This window comes from Sus scrofa, chromosome 6 (assembly GCF_054392235.1).
Source record: "Sus scrofa isolate SSC_HxYL_T2T_F1_AM1 chromosome 6, Sscrofa_HxYL_maternal_Yorkshire_Landrace_v2.0, whole genome shotgun sequence".
NCBI lineage: Eukaryota > Metazoa > Chordata > Mammalia > Artiodactyla > Suidae > Sus > Sus scrofa.
In genome coordinates this window covers 128,193,269-128,205,637 of record NC_139388.1, presented here as the reverse complement: position 1 = coordinate 128,205,637, position 12,369 = coordinate 128,193,269, and the positions used below count along the sequence as shown (strand labels likewise).

The 12,369-nt window shown below is 36.2% G+C and overlaps 1 protein-coding gene across 6 annotated transcripts in view; it reads left to right on the top strand.

Annotated features, from left to right (window-relative positions):
* The window catches only part of LOC110261199 (uncharacterized), a 77,288-nt gene that overhangs the window by 3,089 nt on the left and 61,830 nt on the right, over positions 1-12,369 (top strand). For 3 of the 6 annotated variants that reach the window (XR_014805148.1, XR_014805149.1, XM_084959035.1), the window contains 2 exons: positions 3,234-3,311; positions 4,393-4,461. Coding sequence is in view for 2 of the 6 variants with exons in the window: in XM_084959035.1 (XP_084815161.1) it covers positions 3,234-3,311; positions 4,393-4,461 (147 nt within the window). In the remaining 4 variants the exon portion in view is untranslated. Of the gene's footprint in view, positions 1-3,233; positions 3,312-4,392; positions 4,462-5,276; positions 8,612-12,369 lie in introns of those variants that run through there. The other 3 variants (XR_014805150.1, XM_084959036.1, XR_014805151.1) reach the window with 2 other exon arrangements.

Sequence of the window (12,369 nt, the reverse complement as noted above, 5' to 3'; positions counted from 1 at the left end):
GTTTATTTACCTCTGATATTTCTTTACCTCTGGTCTCAAAAGAGAGAGATCTTTTTCTGCAGTAAGGACCCCACACAGGGATTCTCTTAATCTCATCTTTGCTCATTTCCTAAATCAATCAGTTTTTTTTTTCCTCTCTCTCTCCCTTATGATTTTTTTTTTATATACTGGTTTTTATTTTTTTCTATTATAGCTGGTTTGCAGTGTTCTGTCAATTTTCTACTGTACAGTATGGTGACCCAGTTACACATACATGTATACATTCTTTTTTCTCACATTATCATGCTCCATCATAAGTGACCAGACATAGTTTCCAGTGCTACACAGCAGGATCTGGTACAAACACTATAGAGAACAATATGGAGGTACCTTAGAAAACTATACATAGAACTCCCTTATGAATTTTTAACAGTCCCCAATGATTCCCACAATTTTCATTTTTCTCTTCACATATCCTTCTCATCCATGCATCAATCTACTGCCATACTCTCTAGACGCCAGGTACTGCTGAACTGCTTTTACACACACAGAGTATGGCTGAACTGCTTTTACACACACAGACACACAAACACATACACACACACCAGTGCTTGGCCAAGCCTCTTTGCCTTTGTTCACACTCATATCTGTGCTATAATTTTTTTTCCTCTTTCTCTTGCTTATCCTTTAAGATTTGGGCTCAGGCATCCTATCTTATGAAGTAAATTTTGCTTAACATACAAACAAGCTGTCTTCTTCCTTTATTTTGCTCAGGCATTATCACAGAAGTTACACACTGATTTTTTTCTCATAGTTTGCAAAATTTCTGTTTAGTGGACAATACTATAAGCTCTTCAAGGGCAAAAAAAAAAGTGTCTTAATCATTTTTAATTTTCCAGTGCCAGGTCTGGGTCCCAGTTTGGAGTACTAAACTTCATTTTTGGAATATTTGTCATATCGCCTTCTATGTCTATTGCTTCTAAGGAAAATGTTTGCTTACATCATTGTTGCAGAACAGAGGTTCTTCTAAATTCTATTCTGTATCATCTGACCCCTGTCCTCATTTCAGCTGTTTGTACTGTGCTGAGGGCCAGTCCAAAGGCCAGCCAGTCTAAATGGTCAGGGATCTGTAAGATGATCTGGTAGAAAAAGTTCTTCCAAAACAATCATGATGTTCTCCACAAGTCTTTTCAAATTTAAACTGGATTCTAAGGAGAGAGAGGGGAAGTGGCAGCAGAGGCAGAAACTTTAAGGTCAGGAGACAGAGAGTAGGAGACAAGAGCTATAAATAGTCCCTCAATGAGGCTGATTTTAAAAGAAGAAGTAATAAACAATTGAACCATATTTAAAGTGAATTTATTCCAAGTTCTCATAAAAAGTATTGATGTGTGGTCCAGAACTCTTTATATTATGACCAATGTACTTCCTAATCCAACTTGTCTGTTTTTGCTCCTTCTAGTATGTAATCTAATGTCATTGCAAAGATAGGTGTCAAATTGTTTACTAGTGGGTAAACTACAAATGACCAAAGATGGATTTTAAGTTAAATAGTCATTCATTGAGGATATAAATGAACAAGCAGGATTGATTGATTTTTTTTTTTTTCTATTTATGGCTGCACTTGTGGTATATGGAAGTTCCCAGGCTAGGGGTCGAATCAGAGCTGCAGCTGTAGGCCTACACCACAGCCACAGCAATGTAGGATCCAAGCCGTGTCTGTTACCTACACTACAGTTCATGGTAATGCCAGATCTTTAACCCATTGAGTGAGGCCAGAGATAGAACCTGCACCCTCATGGGCACTAGTGAGATTCGTAACCTGCTGAGCCACAGTGGGAACTCCCCACAATTGACTAATGTTTATTATAAGTCAGGCAGTCATTATATCATCATCATCGTGAACACTTATCAGACATTACTCAAAGACTTTACATGTATAAGGTATTTGTAACCTTCCAAACCGTCCCTTGAGGTAGTTGAGGCACAGAAGTTAAGGAAATTGATTAAATCACACAGCCAAGAATTAGAAGCCCATACATATAATCATATTCATTATCTCCTTTAATTTTTACAGGATTTTTAAATATGTAGCTTGTCAACTACTTTTATTTTTTATTCTTTAAAGTTTTATTGAAGGATAATTGATTTACAGCGTTGTGATAATTTCTACTGTACAACAAAGTGAGTCAGCTATACATGTACATGTTCTTTTTTAGATTCTTTTCCCATATAGGTTATCACAGAATATTAGGTAGAGTTCCCTGTCCTATATAGCAGACCCCCATTGACCATCCATCCCATATGTGCATATTTCTAATCCAAACCCTCAATCCATCCCCTCTTCACCCGTGCCCTTTGGTAACCATAAAATTGTTTTTGAAGTCTCACAGCAATTTTTAAAAGTTGTTAGTAATTCCTCATTTTATTTATTTATTTGTTTATTTATTTATTTTTCTGTATTTTTAGGGTTGCACCCACAGTGTATAGAGATTCCCAGGCTAGGGGTTGAATCAGAGCTACAGCCCGTGGCCTACACCACAGCCACAGCAACTTGGGATCCCAGCCACATCTGCGACCTACACCACAACTCATGATAACGCTGGATCCTTAACCCACTGAGCAAGGCCAGGAATTGAACCTACATTCTCATAGATACTAGTCAGATTTGTTTCCACTGAGCCCCAGTGGGAATGCCTAATTCTTCATTTTATAGATGAGAAACATGAGGGATCCATTGACTAATGTGTTGTGCTAGTAGCTAGTACAATCCTGTTCTGGTTGATATCAAATTCACATCTGCTCTTACACCCCAAACTGTATAATGTCGTTGTCTTTCAAGCTGAACAGTTAAGAATGAGTAGAATGTTACTGTGTGATGGTTAATTATCTTTGTATAGGGTTGTTTTTGTTCCTATGTAAATAATGTTTTAAGTCTTCCTTAAGAGAAAAAAAATCATAATTTAAAAAATCCTCAGAGAATTATCCTGTAGCTCCCAGTATAATGCAGATCTGCAGCATAGCTTCAAAGTAGGAATTTTGCCTTTAGAATGCTCTTGTGACTCCTTTAGCCATAACTTCTCATTCTTTCTTCTTAAACTTCCCAAAGCTGCCTGTCCAAAATTTACTCAGACAATAAAGTTATTATTCTTTTAGTAACTTTTTTTTTTTTTTTGCATCAGTTACCTCTTAAACCTGGAATTAAAAAGGGCTTCATGAGAAGAGAGTAAAACCAGGGTGCTCATTTCTACTTGTAGGAGTGAAGACAACAGGGAAACCCAAAGCTGACCTACAGTGGTCAGGGAAGAATCCCAGGAATGTGCCTTCCCAGTATAGTAAGTATAAGCCATGTTCAATAATTGTTTAAGAGAATGTTAGTGAGCAACATCTTCCGTTTGGCTTGAGAACCTTAAAAACTCTGCCTTTCTGTTGGTGGAAGGGAGAGAATGGATTAATTTGAAAAATAAGCCAGTGGTTTCTGGTAATGAAGAGCAGAGCCAGCTGATCCTTTCCTCTAGCTGGTGACACAGAAAGTCAGTCTGTTCTCCAAAATAAAATTAATAGAAGAAAAGAGAGTCTCAGTTGGTGGCTGAGTCAAGGTCAAGAGAATAAGATTCTTGGGAATGTCCTATTTGTCTGCTGGGACTCCATGGGTGAACCTGAAATTATATGGTAAAAGGAAGAGGAAGGAAGGAAGGAAGGAAGGAAGAAAGGGAGGGAGGGAGGAAGAAGGAAGGAAGGAAAGAAGGAAGAAAAAAAAGGACAGAAGCAAATAGTACAGGGTACTTTTGCATATTGGGCAAGTCCTTGGCTACAAAAACATCTTGTGAACATTGAGAACAATTTCACTAAATTAAAAGGCCTGTTTTAACATGTTTTAACAGAGTGATGCCTGGAGATCAAAACAAACAAAAACTGATCTGTTCCCCCTTAGCCATTTGGAAAATAGCTGAAAAGCTTACTGGGATAAAAATCTCAAGTTTTTAAGAAATTCCATTCATTGCCAAAAAATAGCTGTCCTTAAATGGGTTGAGGAAGGTAACTTGAATAAGTAAAAATAAAATATTGAAGAGTATACTTGTTCTGAATTTTAGAACAGGTCATTTTGATCATACATTGAAATTATGAATATCTCTTGATGACCCTAATATCCCTTATATCTAAATGGATGAGGAAAAGGAGTTGTTAGGAAAAGGAGTTGTGGACAGGGCACCTCAAATCCCACCACTGCTCATTTCCAAAATGCTATTGCCTATATTAATCATTGCCTTCATCATACTTGTCACCATCATATTCAGCAGCAGCAGCTTTAAGTATTTTACAGTGTTTATTCTCGTGGTCATTTTGAAAAAGGCTTGTTTTTCTAGTTGGAAACTTTAAGTCTTATAAAGGCCAAGAAAAGTGTTTTTGTTTCAGCAGCCGTAGTTCCTGACCTACAAATGATGTTGATTTTATCGGACTCAAACTACTCTGTTGGACCCACAGGTAAGAGTCATGTTTTATAATAAAATGGTCTCAAAACATTCTTCCTCCATAAAAATTACCCCCAACTTAATATTTCATCACTCTTGCAGCATTTTCTTCCTCTGACTTCTTTAACACTTAATTGTCTGTAATAGTCATTCATCCTACTAGTTTTTTTGTTTGTCTTTTTGTTTTTTAGGGCCTCACCTGCGGCATATGGAAGTTCCCAGGCTAGGGCTTGAATCTGAACTGCAGCTGCCACGCTATGCCACAGCTCACAGCAATGCCAGATTTTTAACGCACTGAGCAAGGCCAGGGATAGAACTGCGTCCTCATGGATGCTAGTTGTGGTCATAACCCACTGAGCCACAATGGGAACTCCCCCTACTACTTTTCTATATACTACTTTACCCTATTTTTTGACAGGAATCTTATATTCTCAAAAAAATGTGAAGTTTCTTGAGAACTTTACCTAGTGCAGTGTTTGTCATATTTTGTTTACAATATCACTATAATTCCATAGGGAATGTGGGATGTTCTGTAGGAAAAAAAGGTAAAGAGGTATGCTCTTTTAAACATTTGACAAGTTGTATATAATAGAAAATCAGTTATTACCTCCATTTGACTTATAAATTCAAAATTTTAAACTTTTTTTCTTATGGAAACAAATTTTTTAATAACCATTAACCAAAAAAAAAATGACTTAAAATATTTTTCTGGCTTAAAAATACATATACTTTAATTTTTTTGCTCTTTTTTAGGGCCGCACCCGCTGCATATGGAGGTTCCCAGGCTAGGGGTCCAGTTGGAGCTATAGCTGCCGTCCTATGCCACAGCCACAGCAACATCGGATCCGAGTCATGTCTGTGACCTACACTACAGTTCACGGCAATACCAGATGCTTAACCCACAGAGAGAGGCCAGAGATCAAACCCGCAACCTCATGGTTCCTAGTGGGATCCATTTCTGCTGCATCACGACGGGAACTCCAAAAAATTTTTTTATTAAAACTACTCTTTAAGGTTAATTCTAGATTCATGACAAAATTAAAGGGAAAGTGCAGAGATTGTCTGTATAAACTCTGTCACCACACATGCATAGCCTCCCTGTTACCAACATTCCCCCCAGAGTGGTATATTTTTCACAATTGATGAACCTACATTGACACATCATTATCACCCAAAGTACCTTGTTTACAAAATGGTTCACTCTTGATTTTGTACTTTCTATGAGTTTGGCTAAATGCATAATGACACATATTCATCATTGTGGCATCATACAGATTATTTTCACTAAGATATAGATTTCTCACTAAAAATCTTCTGCCTATTTATTATTCCCCTCCCTCACAAGCCCCTGAAAACCACTGATATTTGTATGGTCTTCATACTTTTGCCTTTTACAGAATGTCATATATTTGGAATCATATACTTTATAGTCTTTTCTGATTGGATTCTTTTACTTAGTAATGTGCATTTAAGCCCCTCCATGTCTTACAATAATAGCTCATTTGCTTTTAGCACTGAAAAATACTCCATTGTATAGATGTAGCATAATTTACTTATGAAGGATATCAGTGTTTTCCAAGTTTTGACAATGATGAATAAAAGCTATTCTAACCATGCCTATGTAGGCTTATGTATAGACAATACCAAGGAATGAGATTGCTGGATTGTATGGTAAGAGTATGTTTTGTTTTGTAAGAAATTGCCAAATTGTTCTTCCAAAGTGGCTGCACCATTTTGCATTCCCACCAGTTATGAATGAGAGTTCCTGTTGTTTCACATCCTCTCCAGCATTTGATACTGTCAATGTTCCAGATTTTGGCCATTCTAATAGGACTATATTGGTATTTTGCCATTATTTATTTTACATTTTCCTAATGGTATTTGACTTGGAGCATCTTTTCACATACCTATTTGGCATTTGAATATATTCTTTGGTGAGGTGTCAAGTAAGGCCTTTGGCTCACTTTTTAATTGAGTTGGTTTTTCCCTTATCATTGAGTTTCAAGAGTTATCTGCATATTTTGGAAAATAGTTCTTTATCAGATATGTATTTTGCAAATGTTTTCAGTCTGTGAGTTGTTTTCTCATTCTCTTGACATTGATTTTTGCAGAGCAAAAAAATGTTTAATTTTAATGAAGTCATGCTTTATTCTTGCATGGATCATGCTTTTGATATTGTATCTACAAAGGCATTGACATACCCAAGGTAATCTAGGTTTTCTCCAGTGTTATGTTCTAGGAGTTTTATGGTGTTGTGTTTTACATTAAAGTCTGTGTTCCTTTTTGAATTATTTTTTTGTGACAAGGTCTGTGTTTTGATTCCTAGTTTTGCATGTAGATATTTAGTTGTTTCAACACCAGTTCTTGAAAACACCGTCTTTGCTCCATTTTATTACTTTGTGCCTTTATCAAAGATCGCCTGAATATATTTGTATAGGTTGACTTCAGGGCTCTCTATTCCATTCCACTGGTCTATTTGTCTATTATTTTACCACACTGACTTGGGTACTGTAGCTTAACAGTAAGTTTTGAAGTCTAGTAGAGTCAGTTGTCCAACTTTATTTTTCTCCTTCAATATATTTCTTGCTCTTCTCTGTCTTTTGCCTCTCCACATAAACTTTAGAATTAGTTTGTCAACATCCACATGATAACTTGGTACAGCTTTGATTGTAATTGCTTTGAATCTATAGATCAAGTGGAAGACCTGACATATTGACAGCATTGACTCTTTCTATCTATGAACATGGAATATCTCTCCATTTATTTAGTCCTTTGATTTTGTTTATTAGGATATTGTAGTTTTCCTCAATGTAAATTGTACATATTTTGTTGGATTTATAGCTAAGTGTTTCTTCTTTGGCGTGCTAGTATAACTGTTATTGTGTTTTTGATTTCATATTCACTTGTTCATTACTGATATATAGGAAAGAGATTGATTTTAGTATGTTAACCTTGTATCCTACAACCTTGTTACAATCTATTACTAGTTCCAGCAGATTGTCAATTCTTTCAGATTTTCTATATTTCTGTGAACAAAAATAATTTTATTTTTTCTTTTCCAATCTATGTATATTTTATTTCTTTTTCTTGTCTGTTTTCACTAGCTAGAAATTCTGATATTATATTGAGAAGAAGTTGTAAGAGGGGGCATCCTTGCCCTGTATCTTATCTTGTTGGAAAGCTTTGAGTCTCTCACCATTAAATGTGATGTTAGCAGTAGGTTTTTAAAAAAATATTATTTATCAACTTTAACAAATCCTCAGTGGCTTTTTCAACAATGTGAATGAAAAATTCTGTGGTGTTTCTTTAATATGAAATATGAAGAAATTGGAGCTTAAGTGAAGAAGGTTGAACAACCACATCCAAAAAATGTTCATCAATTAATCACCATCAGTCTGGAGAGATGTCATTTTGTTGGGATATGAAGTTTTACACTTCGTCACTTATATTCAGTATTCTTGTCAATATGTTACCTAACCAAGGATTGCTATTCAAAACTGTAGGTAGTAAGGAGTTATGAAGAAATATCTATTTTGAGTAAACACGTCTGTGTTGGCTCCCAGGTGTATTAGGTACATTGTCAGGTATTGTGAGGGTGCCAAAGATGACGCATGATCAATAAGCTTGATGCTAATGTATTTCTCTAGGGGATAAAATAATTGTATGCAAGGCAAAACCTGTCAGGTCATGAGATCCTTTTTCTCGCCTCCTCATCTGCCATTTTTTTCTTTCTCACCACGCTAAGAATGCTGGATTCTGCTTCTTTCATATAGTGTCACTTATATGTGGAATCTAATTTTAAAATAATACAAAAGAACTTGTTCGTAGGACAGAATCAGACTCAAAGATTTTGAGGTCAAATTCAGGGTTACGAAAACGTAAACTGAGGGGGGAAGGGATAAATTGGGTGAATGGTGTTGGCACATAAACACTACTATATAAAGGAGAGATAGTTAACAGGGACCTACTGTATGGCACAGGGAAGTCTATTCAATGTTCTCTAATAATCCATATGGAAAAGATGAATATATGTATTTATATATGTATCTGATTCACTTTGCTGTAAGCCTAAAAGTTATATAACTTTGTAAATCAACTATACCCCACTTTTAAAAATGTTGTAAATTAAAATAAATAAATAAAAGAAAACACTGGATATAAAAGTGTAATTCCGAGCACTTCCCTGACTCAAAAGTTTTGGATCTGATGTTTCCTTTCTACAAAATACTCATTCCCCTCATCCAAGCTCACTACTGCCTGCTACATGCCCCCGCCCCACCAAAACTCACTCAAACCTTCACATGCATGCTTTAGATATAGTCTAGATATTTTCCAGAGCTTACATAAAATACCATAGGCCACATGGTATCAGAGGATTTGTCATTATGCATGATTTTTTTCATGTATGCATTTGTGTATATTTGTTTAATTTATGGATTCTGTATGATCAAAGAAGGCAGAAAATTAGCTTGTTTTGTTTTTCACATCGTGCCTGATAATGGGACCAGATCTCTCTCTCTCTCCCTGGTAGGTGACATATTTGTTATATCAATGAATTTATAAAAATGATAATATCTTCTCCCCAGCTGAGTGAAGATGATGTTTGAATCAAAGTCATGACATTGGGCTGAAACTTGAAAGTTGCATAGGATTTTAACAGGCTGAAGATTAAGAGAACTAACAGGAGTTCCCGTCGTGGCGCAGTGGTTAACGAATCCGACTAGGAACCATGAGGTTGCGGGCTCGGTCCCTGCCCTTGCTCAGTGGGTTAACGATCCGGCGTTGCTGTGAGCTGTGGTGTAGGTTGCAGACGCGGCTCGGATCCCGCGTTGCTGTGGCTCTGGCGTAGGCCAGTGGCTACAGCTCCGATTCAACCCCTAGCCTGGGAACCTCCATATGCCGCGGGAGCGGCCCAAGAAATAGCAACAACAACAACAATAAAAGACAAAAAAAAAAAAAAAAAAAAAAGGAGAGAACTAACAGTCTCACTGTGCCCTGCATTACGTAGCCCATGACTCATATTATTTTATGAAGTTTTTGACTGTCACTTTAAAAAATGGACATTGATAAATATGAGTGCACAGCAAGGAAAGCTACCCAGATAATAAAATGCAAGACATCAGAAGTGACATTGTTGGAGTAACTGGATGCTTAGCCTCAAGATGACTTATGATGACAATTTTCCATCATTTTATACACATGGGGGAGAGATTAAAATTACTTTTGAAACTCCAGAGAGAGTTTAACATAGGACCAATGGGAAGAAATTGTTGAGAGAATTGGGCTCAATATATGAAGTCTCCTCTGAAGATTATAGTGAGTAAAACACAAAATCAACTGCTCCGTTATACATTGGGATTCCTGAGTCAGGAAGGATTCATATGGGAACTGTGTGACCTTCTGCCTAAAAGTTATAGATGGGAGCACTGAACTGTGTGAAAGATACAAATAGGTGACCTCTAACCACTTATCAAACACTTATTGGTTCAATGTGGGGGGCCAATATTTATGCTTCTGTTTCCTCAGCTATAAAATAAGGATGATAATAATAGCAATAACTGTAGTAACAATAACAAAACAAATACAAATCCAATGAATTGCTGAGAAGATTGAATGAGAAAAAAATGTCTTATAAAGAATTGTTATATATTACAAGGGAAACAGAGAAGTAGCAACAACAATGGTAAGTAACATTTACTAAGCCCTTACTAAGATTAGGCACAGTACTAATCATATTTTGCTCAATAAATAGTTATCTGTTGAATTGAGTGCATTAAATAACTTGTTGATATTAATGTTTCATAATAAAAAAAATTGATATTCTTTTTTTTCTTTGTCTTTTTAGAGTTGCACCTGTGGCATATGGAGGTTCCCAGGCTAGGGTCAAATCAGAGGTACAGCTGCTGGCTCATGCCACAGCCACAGCAACGCCATCATATCTGAGATGGGTCTGCAACCTACAACACAGCTCACGGCAACACTGGAACCTTAACCCATTGAGCAAGGCCAGGGATCAAACCTGCGTCCTCGTGGATGCTAGTCAGATTCATTTCCTCTGAGCCATGACAAGAACTCTGTGGGAGGGATCGGGAGCTTGGGGTTAATGGATGCAAACTATTGCTCTTGGAATGTATTTGCAATGAGATCCTGCTGTGTAGCATTGAGTATCTATGTCGAGATACTTACATCACAACACAGAAATGGGAGGAAAAAGTATATATACATGTATGTGTAACTTGGCCCCCATTCTGTACAGTGGGAAAAAAAATTAAAAAATGAAATTGATATTCTTAATTGAATGACAATTACATCTTATAGATAATGGAAGATTATTCTGAATTTCTCTTTTTCCAGTTGTTTTTCTTACTCAGTAGAGCAACCATGCACTGCAATCTTCCATCACTGAGGACAGCATGCTGAGTCTGAGCTAACACTGAGAAATTTCCTATAAAAAAATGCTTCAGTTACTCACACTTGCACATATGGGAATTATAGAGTATATTTCACAAAATAGTAATCAGCCCACCTTGTGGTGACTGAAAAAATTAAACAGAAATTGGTAGAACTTGATGCTAGCTACCAATATGTCATTAACTGTGTATGCCTCCTAACTTTATGGGTTGTTTGTATAGATGGGAAAAAGAGTTATTTATTTTTGTCTATTTTATTTTGATTACTTATTTTAGGTTCACTATACTGCTTTTCTCCTTAAAGGATGATTCTTTGATAAAACTTAACATTTTAAACTTTAATGTCATTTGAATGGGAATCTAAAGAGCCAGCCAATCCTAGGACTAGGGGATTGGCATGGGAAAAAACTTATGCAAATGCAATACATAGATTAGATTGTAGGGAGCTGAGTGAGTGTCTTAAGAACAGAAATTATGAAACAAGGGAAGCAATCAATTTTGAGAAAACTCTCTTTCTCATTGGGTAGAAGACAATAGGATTTCTTACAGATAAGGAGTTCTGTGGTTATGCGTAATTTTTATCTATTCTTTTGTCCTGGTAGAAACTAAATATAAGTATAGGAGTCCTTTCCTCCCTTTAGCTTCTAAGCTAGTTTTAAATTTTCTTGCTGGAATATATGTGGTGGTTGTGCAGGGGTGGGGAGGCAAACAGGAGAGGTTTTGGTGCAAGAAGATTCCTGAGAAGCCTTAGTGAAATGCCAAAATGGTTTAATCCACAGCTCTTCTCACTATGTTAGTTCTCCAGACTGGTTACAGAAGTAACGTTAGAATAAGAAGTCATTGATCACAGGAAAAAAAAAAAAAAAAAAAAAAAGCCTGGATATTTGAATAGAGGTGTAAGCAATGAACAAGAAAGAAGAAAGGGGAGGAAGATAATTGATTATAATTGGGTTTCTATCTTGTGTGAGAACCTGCTTAGGAACTTTATCTTCATAACATTGCAATGACTTAAGAATTACCCTATCGTTTATAATAAGAAGAAACTGAAGTTAAAAGAGGTTATAACTTTCCCCCAAATCATGTCCCTACTGCAAATCAGAGGCAGAATGTAAGCGAAGACCTGTCCATGCCACTCTTTCCACATGTTATTCAAATATAATCATTTTAATACTTTTAAAAAACTATGCAAAGATGTTTTAGTATAATGCTCAATTGCTGCAAAAATACTCAATCTTTTTTTTTCTGAATTAAACAGGGAATTTAAAAAAATTAATGGTTGGACTATAAAACCACTCTTCCAAAGCGTTGCCTATAGCCTAATAGCAGAATGATCTAATTGCTTGTCAAAAACAAGGCAGAAAAAAATTAAGCAAATTTATATTTTTGGTATATTTTCATTCCCCCACCCCATCCTTACCTGTTTATTTGTATCAGAGACAGGTTACGGCATTATTATAGACTACAAACCTTATAGCATTAAATCTGAGTATGTAAATAATCATTTTAGTCCA